Genomic DNA, 22,986 nt, shown 5'->3' on the forward strand with positions numbered 1-22,986 from the left:
CCTACCCATGAGCAAAATCCAGGAGTAAGGGTGGCGGGCGGGCAGGTGACCGGCACAACCCTCCAGCGGTGAAGCAGCTCCCAGTCCCCAGCCAAAGTGCCAGCTGGAGGAAGATGTCCCGCTGGTGACGTCTGGTCTCCGCTCAGAGCTCTCAGCAAGACACCAACTGTCCCAGCTGGCCTTGGGAAGCCCCTCCTGGCCCATGGTGCCGGGAGCGAGGGCTGCTCCCACCAGGCTAGCAGGATGGGATTGGCCCGTGGCAGGAGGTGGCGGAGGTCTGCGGGGGGTCTCACCTGGCGTTGATGAGGTACTGCGCAAGGCTGATGTTTGCAGGGGTTCCTGTGATGGTAATTTGGCGCTCCGATGACCCTTCCGTGGCATTGGCGATTTTAATCTGCGCTCCTGACATCTGCCGAATTTCATTGATTTTGGTCCCTTGGCGTCCGATTATGCAGCCTATTAGCTAGGAAAAAAAGCACGGAGGGAACATCTGAGAAGCGGCAGCTCTGACCGTCACCAGCGGGACACGAGCGCAACTGCATGGCCCTGGGACGCGTGTGACCTTAGTGCTCATGAAAACAGGAGAGGGACAGCCCAGGGGTGAATCCCACATGCACACGAGCATGGTCCTCCCAGGACTCATCCAGCAGCCTGCCCTGATCTGCTCCTTGTGGGGGCAAAACCTCCAGTATCCACACACCGTGCCCAGCATCTCAGAGGGCTTCAAGGAGAGCTCATTTCAGTAATAATAATTTTTGTGGTCTAATAAATGGTCAGTGTTTTGCAAGTTACTTATCCTTTTGCCAGTTACAGCAAACCCAAAGGTGGTTTGGACATGTTACTAGAAGGAAACAAGCCCTCTGCCTTCTCTGGGGACAGCCCAACCTCAGCTGAGCCCCTCCCACATTCCTTCTGCCCCACTGGGATGCCCTCAGTGCCTCTGTTACCCCCTCTAGCTCTTTCAGTGCAATCCAATGGCTCACTGGCATGCTCAGGAGAGCACCATGTGGCTGTGGCACTCACAGAAGAGGTGACTGCTACTTAAAAACACATCTTTCACGCTCTTGTGAAAAAATCAGAGCCAACTGGAGGTTTGAATATCCGCAAATGTCCATCCCTTGAATTTCCTCAATGGACCTCGATGGCTTGAATTTCCTCAATGGTCTTTGTTTTCGCTCATTTGTGTACCACATGGTGGTTCCCTCAAACTTGATCTCTGAAGCTTGGTGACACATAGCAAGATATCCATATTGGCCAACACAGGCATGAGGTGTTTCTGCATCCCCTTTTGGACATCTGAGCTCTTTTCTAAGGTTGTGCCTGGGCATTTTATAAGTGGGATGTTCATCTTGGCAGCTGCTTGATTTCTGCCATGGCAGAAGTGGAGACGACTACTCCTCCAAATGCTCACTGCAGCCCAACTTAAACTGCAGCACAACTCCAAGCTATACCACTAAAACACACCAGGAGACCCTTAAAGAAAATCAAACCTGACCTCTGCTTCCTAAGAAGGTGGTAGTGTTTAAAAGCCTTCAAAACAACAGGAGGAAGAGGTAGGGAGGAATTTTTCAAGATGCAGGTGATGACATTTAATGCTGCCCAGGTCTGCTGAGAGCCGAGTCTCTGGCGAGTGAATGCTCTGAGTGCTCCTGGGTTCTGGGAGGTCCCCTGGCATCCTTTCCTCCCCTTTTGCAAGGGGTCTCTTGATATTTGTGAAGATTGCTGTGGTCCTCCATTCTCCACAGACATGGCTGTTGGAACCTCTGGAGCGCCTGCAGAGCTCCCTGCAGTCTCCTGGAGAGGGGTCCTTGCTGGACAGACAGATGCAGACTGGTGATTAATCTCCCACAGACTCCTCTGGAGATTCGCTCCATGGTGGTTGGCCCTGGGGTGAAGCATCTCCAAGGGTTTCAGCTGGCAGATGCTCAGAAGCTGTTGCACTGCCACGTCTCTTGGGCGGAAGGAGGTCCTGGCAGAGGTGCCAGGCAGCTGCAGCCGGGCTTGCTGCCTTTCCCTCATGCTGCTGGGTGTTGGTGAACAGCAGGAAGAGGTAGCAACAGCTGCCAGAGCCCATCCAGAGACTCCTGATGAGGACGGGCTGAAGGTGCTTGCTGGTGATGGAAATGGGGACAGAGGCTGGCTGTCATCCCCCTGCTTGCCCTTCTCCTGATTTGAGCGCAGATTGGTTCTTAATCCATAGAAACCGGTGGGCCAGTCCAGAAGCAAGTGAGACACATGAATCCAGGGGCTGGCTGTGTTGTGCTCTCCATCCCACCTCCTTCCACCGGAGCATCCCCAAGCACCCTGCCCAGCATGACTCCAGCCTTGTCCCAGCAAATATCCCAGTCCAACACCCACAACGCCTCCATCTGTTAAGACTCCAAAGCTGCCTGTCACCAGCACTAAGATGACACACACCGTCCTTCACACACTTGTGTGGCACTTTGTGGCATGAGAAATGTTATTTACTTACCTCCTCTTCACCACCACCCCCAGCCCACTCACTACCCTTGAGCTGAAACATCATCTCAGACGTGCCAGTGCCTGATAAGGCAATTAAGAGTTTAATCAGGGCTGGCATGGGAGCTCTCTCCCTTTCCCAGTGCTGTCAACTGGGCATGTTTCATGAGCACTGAGTTCACTTGGAAAGGGAAATAGAGCATTAAGGATTGTAACTAGGGAAACTACCGATGGGGTAAAGTCAAGTGGGCACTTTATGCTGCAGGTTGATCCCCAACGGACTGCACATGGATGAGGGAACATGGTGAAGGGGCACCTCTAAATATATTTAACAAAGCCATATGGCTGCAGCTTATATATATATACACACACATATACATATATGTGTCTACACACACGCACACACAGACATGCCAAGGAAGCACTTGGATCTACTTACATCATTGGGAATGGTGAGTTCATGAGTACTGGCCGGGGGACTGGCATCCAAACCTGGGTATATGCAAGGAGACATGGTTATTATAGCTTGCAGAGGCAGCACGATGGAGCTCCACTGCTTTCCCGCAACAGTCAACACTGCAAAGGCTGCGTCCTGCTCCGGGGTGGGAGGGGAAGGGGATCACACACTCTGGGACAAGGAGGGGGAAGATGGTTGCTACCTGACTCTGCTGGAGCTGGGCGTCACCTTCCCTGCATCCCTTGAGCTGCCCCATGAATGCCTCGCTTCCCACCCTTCATCCTCCCACTGGGAATGGCTTCAGAGGAGGGTGCAAGGTTCCAGCATCACCAAAGAGAGGTGGGAAAAACATCTTTCCACACAGCAGCAGAAAGCATGCTGGCTAGGACACCCACCAGCCCAGCAGGAATGCTGTCCATGCACCCTCCAGCCCTCTCTGGATGTAGCAGCACTGAGCTGCTTTGGTATGACAGCAGCTTGGTGTCCCAAAACTGGTTTCCCCAGGGGATCCGGCAGCACTAGCACAAGTCCTTTGCAAGTTAAAGCCCCACAGACTCACCCTAAATTTAAGCCAGACTGCTAAGACATGCAACCTAGCTGGACCTAGGACCAGCTGTCCCTCTTATTCCCAAGGGAAAGCAAGATAAACAGTATGGAGATTCAGATCCTGCTTCCCTACAAAATTACGCATCGAAGAGCAAAGGCAGAGGTGTGCTTCCTCCCAGCCTCTCCTGGATCAGGGAGAGCTCTCTCCTCCATGGTGGGAATGGCTGGAGCCAGCAGGATACCCTGTGTGTGCAGCTCCAGAGGTAAGAGGACACCATGCCATAGCGCTCCTAGGCCAGGTCAAAGCCTGCCTCTCCCATGATTTTCCATATTAAATCACCTCAGTGCCGAAGTAGGGATGTCCTATGCCAAATCTGCAAGAAAGCAGCTGTCTGGTGGCTGACGGGAATTCGCACTAACTGGAAAAAAAAAACCCTTATCCTCATGATATAGACCACTGATAAAGGATTTTTAGAGCACAGGAGACTGCCAGGTCTGTATCTGTGGAAAGGGGAGTAAGTAGGTGCAGAATAAAGAGAATAAGGAGATTGGAAATGCAGGGCTGCTGCAAAAGAAGACAGTAGCAGCTCCAAATTCCTCACATATTTCCATTGAGGGCCACAGCACTGAGGAAGAGGAGCTCCAGGTATCTTGGATGTGCTCGTGCATGATGTTAGGCTGTTAGGAAGTGAGGGTTGGGAGGCCCTGGCACAGGTTGTCCACAGAAGCTGTGCCTGCCCCATCCCTGGAAATGTTCAAGGCCAGGCTGGACTGGGCTTGGAGCAACCTGGGCTAGTGAGGGTTAGCAGGGGGTTGGAATGAGATGGGCTTTAAGGTTCCTTCCAACCCAAACAATTCCATGATTCTACGAGTCTGAGTCCTGCGCTCTCCTGAATGCAGCTTCCCAGATGCACTTCCCTTGCAGGAGGTCTCCTCACCACATTTTTCACTTGGGAGCACAGAGAGGGGAAGAGATGTTAGAACTGGGGATGTAAATCCTCCGCTAGGCAGCCCTCTGCTGTCCTTCACCCCTGCCAGGGGTACTAATGCCAAACCCTGCACAAAACAGATCCTGCCCAGGTCTTACACCACAGGCAATGCTCAACGCTGACTTTACAGCACACATTTCACCAGCCCTGGACTGTCTTGCACACTGAGCTTCCTCACAGTTCAGGCAAGGTGGACTGCACCTAACACAGACATGTCCCTCAGAGGAGGGTGTCCCAGCCTCTCAGTCATGCATTACAAGGCTCAGCTCAGTAGCAGCCTGGGTATGGCAGAAAATGTCTTCTGAAGGGAGCAGAGCACTGGGGATGGGCTCAGAGCAGCACTGAGGCATCCAGGGTTCTTTGGGAATATGAGCTAAGCTCCTCAGACTCACAGGTGGCATCTCCTGTCCCATGCTCAGATGCCATGGGTGCTGCTGAAAGCCCTTGGGACACAAGGTGCCACGGTATTGCACCATCCCTGCATCACAGGGCCATCAAGGAATGGCTTCCCCATTACCTGGAGACTGGTTTATTTTAGCACTCCAGATTCTCCCTCTCTGATATGCACAAGCAGTCCCTGAGGCTTTAATGAAGGTGTCAGGGCAGGATTAGTGCCTTGGGTGACTGCAAAGGGCAAAGAGGACATGCAGAAAACATGGCTGCGCAGGTCAGCGTCATGAAATCTCTACTTCTGCAGTCTTGTGGGGTCTATCTACTTGGGCTACGTTTGCTTTCATAGTTAGGTGACATCCCCAAACTTCTGAGGCATGCATGGGATGGCTGTGTGCCCCAGGCATGCCCAGGGAGGTCTGGCTCATACTGCCTGGGAACCTCCAGATCTCAGGATAACTCCTCTAAGCAATGGCAGGTAAGAAAAGACAAATCCATTCCACACATACGGATGAATGTGGGACATCTGCCGTCAAAATTTCTCCAAGGCTGCAGCCATGCTCTGGCTCCTCAGGGTCCTGTCCCACTAAAATTGCAACTCACCCTGAATGACTTGGAGATGGCTAAAGCTACATGTCATTGCTGTTCCCACCAGCATTTTTCTGCTGTTTCTGAGCAAAGTTTAGGCAAAATTAAATGAAGGAATAAGGGTGATGACTCTGATATCCTCCTGTTACGCAGATGGCATTGAGGGAGAACTTGTCGTGGATGAGGGGTAGTGGAGGGGCCGCACTGACCTCTGCTCTCTGATGACCAGTGACAGGACCTGAGGGAACGGCTGGAGCTGTGTCAGAGGAGGTTTAGGCTGGATATTGGGAAAAGGTTCTTCCCCCAGAGAGTGGTCAGGCACTGGAACAGGCTCCCCAGGGCCCCAAACCTGACAGAGCTCAAGAAGTGTTTAGACAACACTTTCAGGCACATAGTGGGATTCTTGGGGCTGTCCTGCGCAGGGCCAGGAGTTGGACTCGATGATCCTTGTGGGTCCCTCCAACTCCGGATGTTCTGTGATTCTATGGCAGTTATACACAAATATCACAAAACCAGGCAATAAAGTCCAGGCACTTTTCTTTTGACATGCTGTACAAAGAAGAACAGCGCTGCCTGACCTCTCCCTGCCCACCAAGAAAACCTGCTGTCTTCTCCACAAATACCATGATTCCTCTCAGAGCACAGCAATGGCATGGTCCTATAATGGAATATATATATTTCAACCAAAGCCTGCTTATTTCCCTCTAGCTTTGTGTTTTACCTGATGACTGGCCCATCAGATTTTGAGCTTCTTCGGAGGAATGTAAGGGCAGCTTTTCTCCTGAAGAGCAAAGAAGAAACAGGTTTAATGCTTTTGCCTTCAAGGAGATAAGCAATGTCACTTCATCTAGGAAGCTCAAAATATGATGAACATATTGTCAGAAAAGGCATTTCCAACTGGTACTTTAAGTATCTCCATCCCCTGTGCTCTATCTGCTTCCCAGGTCACTGTGAACATGCCAGCCTTGAGGACAAGGCTCTGAGCCACGCCGGGGCTGGCTGTGCTCCTGTCAATGTGGCCTCCTACAGCCATAACTCCTTCCTGTTGCGGGAGTGCGATCCTGCCTGGCTCGGCACCGCTCCCCACACACACCGAGGCAGCATCCCCAGCAGGCACCGAGCCACTCCCCCCGGGAAAGCAGGGATGTCCCACCGGGGTCTGGATCAGCGTGTGGCAGGGGATGCTGCCTCCTCCTCCATGAGGGGAAGGACCCTAATGGTGGTCATCACTTCTGCTGGGAAAGCCAGCAAAGCTGGGAGTGAGTCCAGGCATGCACGGCAAAGGGCTGAGAGCTCGCCCTTGAGGACCCCCAAAATATCCATCTCTAGTTCGCCTTTCCCCATGGACATTGCAACTTTTTACTTGCCCTGCTCATTTCCATTAAATAGCATGAGTTTAGAAAGAGAGAGAAACTCTACAGGTAAGAGAAGGATATCTTGAAAGGGCGTGTGGGTACGTACCAGGGAAAGCGGGGGTGGTCTGTCCAAGGGGAGTAAAGGGGGTTTGCTGCATAGCCAACTGGTGGAGCTTGGTCAACTGCTGAGGGGTAGGAGGGACATTAGAGCTAAGAAGGTTATTGTCATAGAGTACAAGAAGTCACACCGAAAAGCAAAAACAAAATTATAACGGAAGGGGGGAAAAAAAAAGGAAAACAAACAAAAATTAATGAAAAAAAAACCCAACCAAAAACAAACCAAAAATCAAAGCAGGAAGCCATGGTGAGACATGGCAAAAACATTAGCAGAAGGACTTGGCCTGGGTATAGTGCAATAAAGTCCAAATCTCTGGCAGAAGTGCTTGGTCAGGGTCTGAAGTACGATACCAGAAAGAAGCCCATTCTTAGTTTCAGCTCCTCTGCCTTGGCACAGGGCCAGCTGGTGGGCATCACAACCAGCACCCAGAGACCCTCTTTGTGTCATCAGAGGCGCACTGTCACTGCTTGTCCCCATAGCACATGTTCTTGTGCTGTGCCTCCGATGGTAAGTGCCTCTGGGAGATGGATAAACTGCGTTTCTAAATGTCAGCTCATTAGGAACACGGGGAATTATGGGCTTCAGCCACGACCAGTAGGTATTTCAGATCCTTGTATCCCTTGTGCTGGGTAGGTTTTGGTGCCTGGTCGGGAAGTGGTTGCATAGAGAGGTGTTTGTTTGGAATACATTTTGTGCTCGGTTTTACTGCTCCAAATAAAAAAAAACCCAACAAAAAAACCCAACAAACCAACCAAAAAAAGAATAAAAGAAAAAAAAAAACCAAACCAAACTGGGCTGAAGTCTGGCAGGGAGCAGGAGGGAGGCTCTTTATCACCTCCCACTTTTCACAGGTGCTAGGGGGTTGCCAGCATCGCATCATTCCCCCAACTCAAACCACTTGTTGTGCCTGTTATCGCTGGCAATGGAGAGGCAGGAGTTATAATTTCAAGGCTTTGGGGGGTCAACAAGGCTCAAACTCCTCCTTGCTCCTGCAGCATGGCTAGAGACAGAGGGTGGGGAGGTCTGGCTGGCAGCAGTGAGGGGGAAATGCTGGGAAGAGCTGACCCGAGAGACTGCACACACTGGGGGGAGGCTGGAGGGAGGCAGTGGGAAGGGGTGAAACACCTGCAAATGCTCAGAGAGGTACCCATGGGATCCCTGTTCTCTCTGCAGAGGCATGAAGACTTCCAACCTCCACCGGCTCAAGTGAGAGGTCTCACCACTCCACGAAAAGACGTGCCTGCACATCCCTCCCCGTGCTTCTTTTGGCTTTACTTGGCTTATTTTAGCCAAAAGTGTGATATGGTGGGTTCCTGCCAAAACACAGCTGTCTCCAGATAGGACTGAGCCCACCACTGCTCCTGCAGTGAGCGGGGACATCAGCATCCACTGCTTTTTAACTTTAGAACTATCCTGTTTCCTTTCTGCTGCGCCTTTTGCAATCGGATATGTCTGTCACGTATTGGCCTCATAAGCCACCAGCGTGCCTGCAGCAAATGTGGATAGTGCCTTCCCAAATCTTCGTTCGCGAAGCCTAGCCATGATCCTGTTTCCTAGAGGTGCACCCTGATTCTGGAATTCCTCATGACACCTGGTCCCTGGACACTGGCGGGACTCTGAATGAAACCTCTTTGCCCTTTGGGCTTCAACCATGCCCTGGTGCAGGGGTCCTGCTTTGCCCAATGGGGGAAACATCAAAATCCTTTCTAGTACTGATCTAGTAGACTTTTCAGACATAGTTTGGATAGTGGTATTTAGCCAGCTTCCATAATCAGAACAATAAATAAGCCTCTGAGAGGAGAACATGGCTGCACCCAGGTGTCACAGTGAAAGCTGCTATGTCCATCTCTTCCAGCTCATCTTCCATGATCAAGGGAGGGGATTCTTCTCCTCTATTCTGGTGAGACTGTACCTGGGGTGCTGGATCCAGCTCTGGGGTCCCCAGCACAGCAAGGACATGGATCTGTTGGAGTGAGTCCGCAGGAGGCCACGGATTTGCTCTGAGGGCTGGAGCCTCTCTGCTCTGGAGACAGGCTGGGAGAGCTGGGGGTGTTCAGCCTGGAGAAGAAAAGGCTTCAGGGAGAACTTAGAGCCTCTTCCAGTGCCTAAAGGGGCTCCAGGAGAGCTGGAGAGGGACTTGGGACAAGGGCCTGGAGTGACAGGACAAGGCAGAATGGCTTCCCACTGACAGAGGGCAGGGTTAGACAGGATATTATTTCAGAAGGAATTCTTCCCTGTGATGGTGGTGAGGCCCTGGCACAGGTTGCCCAGAGAAGCTGTGGCTGCCTCATCACTGTAAGTCTTCAAGGCCACGTTGGACAGGACCTGCAGCAATCTGGTCTAGTGAAAGGTGTCCCTGCCCATGGCAGGGGGTTGGAATGAGATGAGTTTTAAGGGCCCTTCCAACCCAAACCCTTCTGTGACTCTAGGATCCCACAACTTTTGGGAAGGCAGGCAGCTACACTTCACATCCCAAACTGCCTACAAGTACTCAGGCAATGCTGAAGCTCTTCATGAGCCAAAGCTGCCCCTGTCCTGAGGGTTTTTTTCCAGGGGAGAAAATCAAGGCAGGAACATGCATTTGGCATTCAAAATTCTTCCTGCTTTGCCAGGGGCACCCACTAAACACAGACACCTAGAATGTATTTAAAATGCCCTAAAATCCCATTCAAGACTGGATTCTGCACTGAGCATTGTTTAAAATGACCAATCACTGCAAGAGCACTATAAGAATAAGGAGGGAGTGCATGGCCCCTGTACCAACAATTCTTCCCAGGTCTCAGTAAATCTGCTGGGAGTGGGGCAGAGCTCAACCAGCAAATATATTAAATGTATTTTAATCCTGACAATCAGAGGAATATAGTAAGAAGGAAAAGACTAAGTTGTCAGCACTACTTGCAAAGAAAAACTGGGATAAAGACTATATTGAGCTACCCTAAATACACAGGTTATTTCTTGCTTCTGGAGCAAAAGCAAACAGTACATAACTAAGAATATTTCTTATCAACCATCACAGCAGGCTATTCAGAGTACACACATACTGGTGTCACATGGAAAGCCAAAGCCTGGATTCCACTAATTCCAGTGAAATCACTTATCCTAAGACGAAAACCCAACCTACAGCTCCTAAAGGTTCCCATGTGGAGAGGGCATTTGTGATATCAACCAGCCTTGCCACCTTCTCAGGTATGGAAAAAGCAATTCTGTGATTTAATACCCAATGCACCCATTGGAAAGAGGAACACCGAGCTACATCATACCCCTCCCATGGCTGGGATGGCTGGAGAAGGCTTTCCACCCATCACCACATCCTCAGCCCCACTGCAGACCCCTGCCTCACAGCAAGAAGAACCCCTGCAATGGAACTCGACAGGTATTTTATCCCCTCAAAAGCACATTTAGAAAGTTCCAGCATTTTCCAAGAGCTGTGACCACCCCAGAAGCCAAGCAGCAGCAAGGAGCTGCTGGCATCACAGTGCTTCACTGCTTTCCATATAGAAATCCTTTAAACAGACTAATTTTCTAATTCTGTTGGTGATTTTAGCCGCAGACAGTACAGCTGACGATCCCTACGTGTCCCCCCGCAAACATGTTGCATCCCCCTGACCTGCCACAGGACTGGGAGCCCAAGGGATCTGAGTATCACCAAACCCCAAGTCAGAGTGGTGCCTGCCCCTGCACCAAGGAGCCTGAGATAGAGGGGGGACTGTCCCCACAATGTCCCTGCCCTGGCTGACAGCCACCGAAACCCACTGAGACAGCCATCAAACCCAGAGTGACCACATCAGTCTGGGGTCCTGCTCCTGTGGGGAGGCACAGAGCCCTCAGCAAGGTGAGATGCAGCACCCTCTCCATCCCTCTGGGAGATGCAGAGGCTCCCAATTTCTGGGAGGCCCCCCACCCTTCCCCTCCCTGAAAGGCATGTCCCCCTGCCCTGGCCTCAAGCATGAACCTCCTGGAGCTCTGGCTTTCCCCACTCCACCAAGGTACTCAACAACTAAATACACCCTTGGCTTACCAACATTTTAACGACAAGGGGGAAATAGAGGGGAAATTATTATTTTTTCCTCTTTTTTTTTTTTTGCTTGTTTTGATCATTTTGAGGCACAAAATGCATAGAGTATGGTTTTTCTCAAAATGAAGGGATAACACTGAACAATGGAAACAATTTAGCATCAGGCCAAGTCCTCGGAAGTAATAAAGTTTAGTGCTAAGAGGTTAAAAGGCTACTCGAGGTATTACAGATACTACAAACGGCCAATTACTTTGAAAATACGTTATTAATATTATTGGCTAATATTAATATTATGTGAATTAACAGTAGCATGCAGGTGACAGAAAAGGGTATAAGAAAAATTAGGGTAAAACTCACATCCGGGTGTGGAATAGCGTATTGTCCCTGAATTGTATAGGCCTGCAAAGGAAAAAAAAGATGTTACTAGGGCTGGTAGGACATGGTAAGAGAACTCCATCCCTCTGTCAGGACCCCCTCTGCCACATTAGATTCCCCAGGGCAGCAAATCCTTGGGTCAGGGGGGAGATGTACACCTCTGATGCCACCCGGCACAATTCTGAGCTACCTGACTTCAAGGGCTTGGGCTCCCTTTGGCTTTTTCAAAAGGAAATAAGCAGCTCTTTAAAGGTGCCAGTATTGCATGGAGCAGGAATCTCAGGTTGTGACTGGTCTTTGCTGTACAAAAAATAAGGATTAGTGGCAGTGGGGTTGGAACTGGACGATCTTTAATGTCCCTTCCAACCCAAACCATTCTGTGATTCAATGATAACCAGAATTAACTGCGTGGCAGGTGCACAGTGACATCACCGCTGCCCTTCACACCTTAGTGTGATCCTAGAAAGCAAGCCAGTGACGTGAGCCTCTCCATATTTTCAGGTGCACAACACCCAGTGGATGCCTAACATCCACCCAGTATGTTCCAGTGCTCTGCTGGGGCATTGGAAAGGCATTGAGATGAGGGGTTAGGGCTAGGCCAACTGAACTGCGATGCCTTTCACCAGCCATAATTGATAAATCCATGCAGATATCTGCCAGGCAAGTGGCTTTGTGTGTTTTTCCCATCCTTTGTAGCAATCCTTTCTCCACTTTTTTTTCGGAAATAACCCAAAAATAAGCACGGATCTGGGTGAAGAGCCAGATACTAGAGAGCCCAATATTTAGGACTTAACCAGCTAGCAAAACATATCTCACTGGTTGACACATTATTCAGATAGTTCTCAAAGAAATGACAAAAGAGATGGACAACATTTTGAAAAGGGAGAGTAAAGACTGCCAAGAAAAAAAGAAAAAAAAACAACCCTTGGAACCTCCTGCAAATTTGCCACATTCTTTGCAAATAGCAAAGTGCCTTGTGTGAGGAAAACCCCCAAAATCATGAAGGAGGAAAACAGAAATGGCTGTCCCAGTGCCCACTGACATCTTGGCATGATGGGGATATGGCAGAGGCTTCACTGAAGAGTTGCCTGTCCTGGTGGTGCAATTTGGTCATTGTTTTTTGAATAGAAAAATTGAGTGAAAAAAGGTAATTAAGGGCAGGAAGATGTCTTGGACAGATGCAACTCAACTCTGATGTTGCCTATGGACGATGGGGCTGGTCCCTTTGGCAGCTGCCATGAGCTGCTGCATCCCTCAGCCTGCTGAGCTCCTGAAGGCTTATCCCACCCCAAGCACCTGTCACCACTGTCACTGGCTGTCCTCTGCCCACCCACCCCGTGCCACCCTTGGGCAGAGCCAAAGGGCTCCCAGCCTTGGGAAGAGCTCTCATTTCAGAGATGGTTGCTTCTTCCTGTGACATCACTTCTGTCCAAGACACCAACCATTCACCAGCAGGAAAAATGCTACCTCCATCTTACTCTCCCTTTTGAGAAGATAGTTCACCAAGCAGCTGGACTCAAAGCTCTTTTCCAGGATGGCTGCTCAGACTGAGTGACACACTCCTGATCCTGGCAATGACTAATTCAGCCTGAAATAGCCTGTGCTTTGGGCTTTGCTCCCATCCTTAGTTTGTCTTTCTATTTATTATGGTTGGGGAGAAATGAAGCAACTCGTTTGGAGCTCCTCTGGGTGGCATCAGCTGTGGTTTCATGGTGCTGGCTCTACCTGGCTGCTGGAGCTCTTGGGAAGGTACATCTCCTGCTAGATCTGAGGCACCACAGCATGGTGGCATCTACAGGCAGGTCCTCAGTCACCAGGTGAGATGACGAGACGAGGTGGAAAAAGCAATGGTTCAAGTTCCCTGTTTAGAAACAGCTGTCTGCTCAAAACTGCTCTTGTTTCTGCTGATTTTTGTTTGCAGAATAACCTCCAGCTCCCATGGCACATCCGTGCCACAGTTATCCTGCAAAGGCAAAATGTCCCCAAGGGTGGCTACAAATAGCATGTCGCGTCTGCAAGGCTGCAATGTCACCGAGGGCAATGCAATGCAAGCTCTCCTGTAGGGGGAAGCAGGACCTCATACGGGCTGAGCATCCTGAGGAATGGGGACATGACTCTTCCACAGAGGCTGCCTGGAGCAGAGGTTCAGCACAGCCCTGCAGGAGCTGGTATAAACCCTTCCTATCTTGGATCCATTACAGCTACACAAAGATATTTTTAATTGGGCTGAAGATGCCAGAAAACAGTCACGGCCTCTTGTTCAATGATGCTTTTCTAATTTTCTCCTTCTCAACCACTGAGAAATACGGAATTTGGGTCTAGTGAAGCAAATTCCAGGCTTTTCTTTGTGTGTGAGCACCCAGCAGAGCTAACACCCTGTCTCTCTGGACTGGCCCCTTCCTTCTTCTCAGCCTCCAGCATCTATTAGAGGAGGTAAGCCATCGGCTCTACCAAGAGCTTTCAGTCCAGCTACCATGGCACACAACGGATGGGATGACACCATGCAAGTCAGAAGGCAAGAAACCTGAGTGCACTAACGGGCAGCGGCTGGTGCTGCAGTAAAAGGCTGAGGTTGGCAGTGGAGGCTGCAAGCGGGTCGGCTCTTACCTGACCACCTGCAAAAATGACAGGGGTGGAGGCGGGCTTTGGGCGGTAGGGAATGGTGGCACCTTTTGGTGGGGACTAGGAAAAGGGATAAGGAGAGGGAGAGAGAACATTAGAACAGCTTTCCTGAAACGGCGGCAAAAAGAGCGTTAGAAAGCACCTAATGGAGCACGGCCCCCGGGGCCGCCGGCAGCAACACCCGCACCAGTAACACCGCGTTTCTGGACAGGAGGACACAAGGGAAAGCAGCATTTCATGGACAACGAGAACAACCTGGGGTACGGGAGATCCCCTGCCACGGCACGGGCTCCTAAATTGCTTCCTGGACCTCTGCTGCCTCCCTCACCTTTGCTCTGCTCTGCGCAAAGCCCGTCACCTGGTCTAGACTCCTGGAACCCTCCTCAAAGCCCTGAGGAGGCCCTCAAGCAGCAGAATGGAGAGGTTCAGCCCATCTGAGCGACCCAGCACACTGCTCAAGCTCTTTGACCGCCCTCATCTTCCTCACCAGAGGGTCAGGGTCACCTTCAGGAGCTGGTTTGGTCCACGGCCATCCCAGCTGGGATGTGGATGGGTGTGCAGTGGATGCTGCAAGGCACTGTCATTGTGGTCACATGAGAAGTGTCACTGCCATGGCAAGGGGTTGGAACTAGGAGGTCTTTAAGGTCCCTTCCAACCCAAACCATTCCATGATTCCATGATTCTCTGATCTTGCTTCTGGCTGCTGTGGCCTGTCTGGTCCCTGCATAGGTCGGAGCAGAGCTGTAGTGAGTCATCCCATGACGCGGTGCATGGGAGCTGCTCACCCAAGTTCTCTGTGTTGGTTTTCACTTGAACATAACTAACAGGCTGCAGAAAACAGGGGGGTTTTTGGGAATCAGGAGAGATTTCAGCTCCTCTGCTTCTACCCAAAACGAAATGACCCACTGACTGCTTATATAAGGAAAAGCAATATAAATTACATGATCTCATGGAAAATTCTGCTTTTTTTCTGTACATTCTTCTAGACATCTACTTGAAGGCAAACAGCATATCTAAATCCTCCTGCTAAGAACCTGCCTGTGGGAAAGCTATATGATCAAAGCACATCTCTATCATTCCAAGCCTCTTTGTTCTTCTATTGCGTTACAAATCTTGGAGAGGATGAGTCAGGATTATCTATGTAAGACTGAAAAGTGATAAGGAGCATCTCTCTGAACTGTTAAAGTCAGGGAATTCCCAGATTTCAGACTGCAAGAAGACTCCGTGGGTTTTTCCCCTTCTAATTGCTGAGCCATACAGAGGAGCAGCACCTCTTGCTTTGTGAGAAGAGCATCCAGGAAACACTTTATAACACACCTGCAAGCATCACCTCAGGCTCATCTCTGCTGCAGTCCATGACTCAGAGTGATCATGTGCCTAAACTTCCTCTAGCAGCAGTGTAGCTGCCTGAGCATCACAGCCAGCCATGATGGGTAATGTGGCTCCTGGCTATTCCTCCTGAGCTGTGCTGCTGCCAAGCTGAAGGTGCTTTAATTTGGATTTGTTTTGCCTCCACCAAGCCTTGCCATCCCCATCTGAAGCTTTTCCATTGGGAAACGTGCTCCTCTCTACCACAAAAGGGCTGTGCAGCCAGGCAGAGGGGCCTGACATTGGTCCCTGCTTTGTCTGTCTTTGGGAGGCACCAAGAGCAGAGGGTGTCAACATCCTGTGTCCCGAGGGCTTTCCTCCTGGAGCTTCTCTCATCTGAGATGGCAGGTGTGGACGTGGGACCTGTGGCTGTGGTAATCTCCAGCAATAAGCCAATGATATAGCAGCATCTTTCCCTGGCAGAGATCTCCAAGCTCTGCTTGTCAGCATTTATCCCTGAAAATGGCACCTTGGACATACATCCATGTGCCCTACAGTTCCTGCTCTCCACCAGCCTTCCTCACTATGTTCCCACTGTGCCTCACTGGAGCTCAGCTTTGTGTTCCCAGCTCCCCCAGCACAAGGGATGCACTGGCCTACTCCTCCTCCTCCTCCTCCTGACTATTGTCCTTGTGGGGCACTGTGACCCCTGTGCAGAGGAGAGACCAGGTGCTTGGAGGAGGGGCTGCAGCCCCCATCTCCTTCCCATGGCACCCTGGATGCTGCTGGGACACCAGGCTAGGCTGTCCCAGCCCACCTGGCACCCCTCTCTCCTCAAGCTACCCTCTGCTGCAGCACAAACCATCTTCTTTGGGGCACCCGACCAGGCAGGCTTCCAGTGTGAGACTCTAGAAACAACAGACAATGGTGGGAAAAAAACACTGGGTGGGTTTCCAGCGGAGGTACCAGGAAATGAGAGTGGTCCAACAACGCGTGGTGAAGGGGACGAGACACACTCCACAGCTCCCAGTGCTGTTGTGGTGCCAGCTGGGATTTTTTTCCTTATGTACTTTACCCCCTTTGTTACAGACTGTACCTCCAGCATCACCACACAGATCTGTTTGACACACTGGATAATTGCGTCAGGTGTCCCCGAGATTGTCACCGCTCGCTCCGTAGAGTTGGGCAGCATGTCCCCCGCCACTTGAACCTGAGCACCTGTTGACTGGAGACAGAAAGAGAGAAAGGAACACCTTCCCTTGCAGCCAGCTCCAGCTCTGACGCCACGTGCCTCCCGAGAGCTACACTGCCCTGCACATGGCATCCCATGGGATCCTGCTCCTACATCAGCAAGACTACCCTGGGAAGCAACGTGATGCACGATGCAGCATAAGGATCCCCTTTTCCAAGGCAGCTCCCCCTTGGTCGCGGATCAGCTCCGAGGAGCTGCAGTGACGTGCAATAACGAAGTGGCTTCGTTCAAGTCTGACTTACCTCTCTGATCTCCTTGATCTTGGAGCCTCCCTTGCCAATCAGCGAGCCACACTGACTCGCTGGCACGACCAGTCTCAGTGTCACTGGAGGTTTGCTAGTAGCGGTGCTGTTGCTCATGGAGTTGGTTATGTCCTTGGGAAGGAAGAGTGCAGCACATGAGCCCTTGGTACCCGACCAGACTCCAACCCAAGTGCCCTGGGCTAGAGAGGAGGGGTCATGTCCCCCAGACGTGGCTGGTCTCTGTCTGCAGCTGCATCACTGCACCTCCCTGCAGTTAATTAACTGTGGGACCTCCAGGACAGTTCACTGAATCACAGAATCATGGAATCATTAAGGTTGGAAAAACCCTCTAAGATCATCAAGTCCAACCATTAACCCAGCACTGCCAAGTCCACCAGTCATCCGTGCCCCCAGGTGCCACATCCACACACCTTTTGAACACTTTCAGGGATGGTGACTCCACCACTGCCCTGGGCAGCCTGTTCCGATGCCTGACCACCCTTCCAGTGAAGAATTTCCCAAATATCCAATCTAAACCTTGCCTGGTGCAACTTGAGGCCATTTCCTCTGGTCCCATCACTTCTTACATGGGAAAAGAGACCAACCCCTCCCTGGTTACACCCTCCTGTGAGGAAGTTGTAGAGAACAAGAAGGTCCCCCTGAGCCTCCTTTTCTGCAGGATGAGCCCTCCCCAGCTCCCCCAGCTGCTCCTCGTCAGACTTGTGCTCAGTTCTTGCCTAGTCAGAGATGTCTGGAAGGTTCTGTGCTGAAGCCAGGTCCCAGTTAAGCAAGTCCAACCAGGCACATATGGGCTGGAGGTCCCCAGGCCCATCTGCACTGCTGTCCCCAGCTGTGGGATGGCTCACATTTCTCACCTCCTCGAATTTGTAGGCGATCATGGCAAAAGCCTTGAATATGGCATCGGTGGGGCCAGTGATGGTCACAATCCGCTCAGGACAGTTTCCCTCCGAGATGTTGATCCTTGCCCCACTCTGGAGAGAGAAGAGCAGTCCTGGAATAGCCACAGCCAAGCACTCGAGTCGGGTCCTCTCTCAGCCTGATTGTCCTGGTTGTCACCTGTCCCAGCCTATGCCATCTAAGCTTCCAAACTCCCACCCATCTGCAATGATTCCAGCACTGTCTTATTCCAACCCTCAGAAAGAGTTTCCAATGTTTTACTGTAATGGAAACCCATGGGACTGAAGCAAGACCAGCTCATGGAGTCATTGCTTGTGAAAAGAAGAGTGCTGCTCACTGCCCTGATAACTTCCTAGGAGCTGCAGACACAAAGACTTTGGACAAACTCAAAGCATCTTAAGAGTGACTTAATTTCAATGTTTCATTAAGAGCAAATTCTTGGCTCTGGAAAATTCCCTTTTAATTGTGATAGAAGTTTATTTGAGTGTGGAGGGAGGAAGCTGGTCCAAAGAGCTCTAGGGACAGCTGGCTTGCTTGTCCTAACCCTGGGAATTACTGCACAAATTGCACAGGGCAATGTACAGCTCTGACCACTCTGCTCTTCCTTCCTCCTACACACCAGTCACAGAACAGGTCACTCACCTCCTCACGCATCTTCTTCACGGTCTCTCCTTTCTGGAATAAGAGTGAAAAACAGGCGATTACTGAAAATCCAAGACTTTCCACCTTCAAAACAACCCTTCCAAACATGCATCTCCCTAAAACACGGCAACACGTAGCCAAAAGCATGGGCAGCTCAGTGATGCCTGGCCCTGCATCCCCACATGATGGACAGCTGAAGAGATTAGTGTGTAAGTCATCAAAGATATATATAAGATATATATATATATACAGATTCACAACTGTGAATATTCCCAGAGTTGGACAGGCTGATGGAAAAATAAGGCACAAGCATATAGGGAAAATATGTTTATGCTGCAAATCTTTGCCACCATAAACCTGCCTTTTAAAACCATCCCAAAAAAACCCCTAATCCTATATAGCCAGGACTTTCCAAACCACCATGACAAGCACCAGAGAGCAGAGCACCTCGTGAAGCTTTTCTGCACAAGGTAAATGGAGTCCTGTGGCCTCCATTTAAATTATATTTTAAATGGGTCTATGTGACGTTTGTATTACCTGTTAATAAAGCTGTTTGATTAAAACATCAGAGCAACATGACTACAAACTCCCAGTCATCACCCCTGGGAAACAGCTGGGAACAGCGCTGGGGAAGTCTGGTGGTTGGTGGGGTTTTTAGGGGAATAGTCTTTGATCCCTGTGTGAGTGTCTCCTAAATTCTGGCTCAGAAATGCAGCAACCAGCTCATGCACCCCAGACTTTTCAGGACATCACAGGGAAGAGGTGACTGGCATCTACCACACCACAGGTACAGGCAACAGCATTAATGCTGCATTAAAAGACGTCCTTACCTTCCCAATAATGCTTCCGACTTCCTACACAAAAAAAGCACCAGAAACAAAGGAATTGACATTAGAAAATGTGATGACAGTCTGGCCCACCCTCATAATGAAGTAAAGACCTGGTGGACACCATCCCCAGCAGAAGAACGGGGTGGGGGGCAGGTATGAGAGGGACCAGGAGCACCATGCCACCCTCCCCATCAGCAGGAGGACAGCTATTCCCAGGGCTGGGACACTCTGCAGGGCTGGACTCGGGCACAGGCGGAGGTGGGAGAGGGATCTGTGAGGAAACCCCGTCTCTGGGAGCCCCTTACCTTGCCGTGCATCAGCAGTCGGATGGTGAGGGTGACGTTCAGGCCGCCTTCGGAGACCTTGGACTCCATTTCCTACCGGGGGATGGGAGATGTGCAATAGCTGGGAGGGCAGCCCTGGCACAGAGACAGCACCACGACCGTATCACCTGGGCACAGAGAGGGGAAAGGTTTGCTCTTAAAACAGGCAGGTTCCTCAGCTTGGGATGGACACTGCAGAAGCAGCAGAGCATGGGAGCAAAGACTCCGGTGTCCCAGGTGGCACGGCCAAAAAGCAACTGCGGATGAAGGACCAGAGCATTGGATGAGCAGCCTGGCCAAACACCAGTGGCTGAACTGGGACTTTAAAAGACACACAGCACCTACCTAGCAAACCAAAATTCACCATTTCCAGCATGAATGGCTGCTCAGAAAACCAAAAGCCAGTTTTTAAGTAGCCAGGAACTATCCATCTGACTCCAGGAGCACAGAACGGGGAGGAATGGAACTGGCATCCCGATTGCCACACATCCTGACCTGTGAGCTCCCCAGCTGAGCACTGTGTGGACCACGCCACTTCCAGCCATTCATATTACATGCATCTAATGAAACCATGTTCCTTTCTTTTTCTATTGTCTCCCTCTTTCCTCCTCTGCCCTCTAGGGGGGCCACCTATATTTTGAAGGCAAAGGGGAAAAAAAAATCACTGAATGGTAACAAATCCTTCATCTTTCATTCCTGATGGCTCTTTAGGAGTATCTCTGCACAAGGACGTGGCATATGAAATGTCCCTGCAGCCCAGTGCATGGGGAGAGTAGTCCCATCCCAGAGGGAGGTGCCAGCATCCTTCTATGTGCAACACTGAGAGATACAGAGCAATTCTCCCTCGTGGTATTTAATCTCTCTGTATCAGATGGGAGATTTTTCATCCTTCTGACAAGCATCTGGCATTCCCCTTTGCTCAGACAGGGACTTACATGACCAAAAAAATGGGAGATAAACCAGTTCTCAAGTATTGCTTTAATGCAAGTCGGGATGAATAAACAACAGCAATGCACGACCCATGGCTGGGAGACGGGTTTGATGTAAAACCTCTTTCTAGAGGTTATTATGAAACCTAAAATGGATAAAACCATGTGGTTTGCAGGGAGATGGCATTCCCTAAAGCTAAAGGACACCAGCTCACTGGGAATTAGGTTGCTTGTGACCTATGTGTAAACACAGGTCTTGAGGCTGCTGGATGTTACAAATGAAAAAAGAGATGAAATCCTCACAAGAAGGATAAGAAATGAAATGAGTTGAACACTGGAACAGGATCACTGAACAGATTGCCCAGGGAAGTTGTGCATTCCTCATCCCTGGAAGTGTTCAAGGCCAGGTTGGACAAAGCTTGGAGCAACCTGGGCTAGTGGAAGGTGCCCCTGCCCATGTGTTATAGTTTCTCAGCCCATTCCCATCACTCTGGTCTCCAATGGCATCACCTTCTGCCTCAGAAATATTCTCCTTCCCGCCCTTATCAGTACCTTTTGGCTTGACATAGAATGATAGAATGATGGAATGGTTTAGGTTGGAAGGAACCTTAAAGATCACCTCATTCCAGCCCCCTGCCATGGGCAGGGACACCTTCCATTATCCCAGGTTGCTCCAAGCCCCATCCAAGCTGGCCTTGGACACTTCCAGGGATGGGGCAGCCACAGCTTCTCTAGGCAACATGTGCCAGGGCCTCCCCACCCTCACAGGGAAGAATCCCTTCCTAAAATCTTATCTAATCCTCCCCTCTTTCAGTAAAAAGCCTTTCCCCCTTGTCCTTCCATAGGGAATGTGTCTGCCATCCCTGGCTCCACATCCCTCGCAGGAGGAACCCTGCATCAGGCTGTTATGTAAATGCTTCCAATTGATTGAAAAAGTAGGTCATGTGTTAGCCAAATGCTCCTGGCTTTAAGATTTATCAGCATTATTAAATTAAACACGCTTCATGCTCCAGTGAGCGGGAAAGCTACATTGGCCTTTTCTTAATCATACTAGTGAAAGGTAAGTGTTTCATAGGGGGATTCATGAGCTCAAAGGAAATAATGGGAACAATAGAGCTGAAGCATTTACTCTGGGAGCCTGCCTCCCTCCACAGACCTCATTCTTCATAGACAAAGGGCTGGGAAAAAAATTACCCCCCAAAACACCATTTTGAGCATTTCAGAGTGTTCTTTGCCTGGAGAGAGACCCATCTCGGACTCTTCCTCTTCACCATCATATTCCGCCTTGTTCACAGCAGCTTCGAAATGGCTCCTTTGTCCACCCACTTGAAAGCCCTAAGGACACCATTACATCCAGCCCAATGGATAGAGTAGATCCAGGGCCCAACTCCAACCCACTGAGAAGCAGGTGCAGCCCCGCAGAGGTCATAGATGTGGAATTAGGAAACAGAAGCATCAAGTTTGACCCCAAAAGGGAAGCTGCACACTGAACTAAGACAGGCTCTGCCAAGCATCACACCTGGGCAACCGCAGGCGAAGGACTGGAGCACCCTCCTTCCCTGCACAGAGAGCAGCCAACAGTCTTTGCACCTCAGCAAGGGGAGATCTGCCCCAAAACAACTGGACAATGCCCGTCCAAAAGGTGATCCCATCCCACAATAAATAAACCTTTTAATTGCACCTGCCTTTGTGAGAGCGCTTGGAGAAGATATCATCAGTTCTCAGAGCCAGTCTGGGCTCTTCCTCGGTTTTGAGGTTAAATATATTGAATTCTCGGAAATTTCCTTAATCTATCAGGAATTCCCTATGTCTGAAAAAGCAGCTCAGGCACCAAGGAAGAGGAAGGAAAATGGAAACCCAGAACAGAAGGTAGACTCCTTTTCCCCACATGTGAACATACACACTCCAATTTTTCTCCTTTCCCATTTTTTAGAGGCTGGAGCAATTGCCTAAGCTGGCACTCTTGTATTTATGGTTGCTGATACCTCACAAATACTGACACTTTCCTAAAATTTGAGCAAAAGCTTCTGACTAGGGGAAATCTGAATTCTGTGTATTAAATTAATTTAATAACACGATCATCTCTTAGACAGGAGATGGCACACGAAGCAGAATAGGAGGAGGGAAATGGAGCTCTGGGCTGGACTTTGTTCTCCAGCCTGGTTTCCACACAGGAGCTGGAAAAATGGATGCTGGAATCATACCCCTGATATCATATCAGGAATGCTATCCCCCTTAGCATGGGGCTCAGCTGAGCTCCAGCAGGGGCTGGGAGACATTGCTGGCTCCACGCCTGCTGAAGCCAGTCCTCAACTTTCTCCTCTTCCTCCTCCCGTGCACTGCTAGGGCTCCCTGGGTGCATGAGCCATGTGTGAGAGGATCTTTGCTTCATACAGGTATTCATTTGGGGGGAGTGCAATGTTTTGTTCAAGATGAGGAGAGAATGTTCAAGAGGACAACTCGGTCCAAAGATGTCCCACCAGCATAACCCACCCCCCTCCCTGAAAGGTTTGGATGGAAAGTTCACAGGCTCTGCCAAGCAAACTCAGAGGAGAAAGTCTCCATCACTCCCCCTCACCATCACACGGCCTCCAGAAAAATCACACTTTCTTCACAGGTGCATCATA

General features: G+C 50.4%; 1 protein-coding gene across 12 annotated transcripts in view; it reads right to left on the reverse strand.

The window, feature by feature from the left end:
• PCBP3 (poly(rC) binding protein 3) overlaps positions 1 to 22,986 on the reverse strand; it is a 52,510-nt gene that overhangs the window by 8,629 nt on the left and 20,895 nt on the right. For 2 of the 12 annotated variants that reach the window (XM_032692810.1, XM_032692811.1), the window contains exons 4-15: positions 19,413 to 19,558; positions 19,108 to 19,131; positions 18,278 to 18,310; positions 17,593 to 17,709; positions 16,718 to 16,849; positions 16,320 to 16,448; positions 13,832 to 13,975; positions 11,276 to 11,317; positions 6,892 to 6,970; positions 6,152 to 6,211; positions 2,900 to 2,952; positions 294 to 463 (exon numbers count right to left, since the gene is read on the reverse strand). In XM_032692810.1, coding sequence (XP_032548701.1) covers positions 294 to 463; positions 2,900 to 2,952; positions 6,152 to 6,211; positions 6,892 to 6,970; positions 11,276 to 11,317; positions 13,832 to 13,975; positions 16,320 to 16,448; positions 16,718 to 16,849; positions 17,593 to 17,709; positions 18,278 to 18,310; positions 19,108 to 19,131; positions 19,413 to 19,481 — 1,052 coding nt within the window. In that variant the 5' untranslated portion in view covers positions 19,482 to 19,558. The remainder of the gene's footprint in view (positions 1 to 293; positions 464 to 2,899; positions 2,953 to 6,151; positions 6,212 to 6,891; positions 6,971 to 11,275; positions 11,318 to 13,831; positions 13,976 to 16,319; positions 16,449 to 16,717; positions 16,850 to 17,592; positions 17,710 to 18,277; positions 18,311 to 19,107; positions 19,132 to 19,412; positions 19,559 to 22,986) is intronic. The other 10 variants (XM_032692813.1, XM_032692815.1, XM_032692812.1 and 7 more) reach the window with 6 other exon arrangements.

The sequence above is a fragment of the Chiroxiphia lanceolata genome, chromosome 7, assembly GCF_009829145.1.
Source record: "Chiroxiphia lanceolata isolate bChiLan1 chromosome 7, bChiLan1.pri, whole genome shotgun sequence".
Classification (NCBI taxonomy): Eukaryota; Metazoa; Chordata; class Aves; order Passeriformes; family Pipridae; genus Chiroxiphia; species Chiroxiphia lanceolata.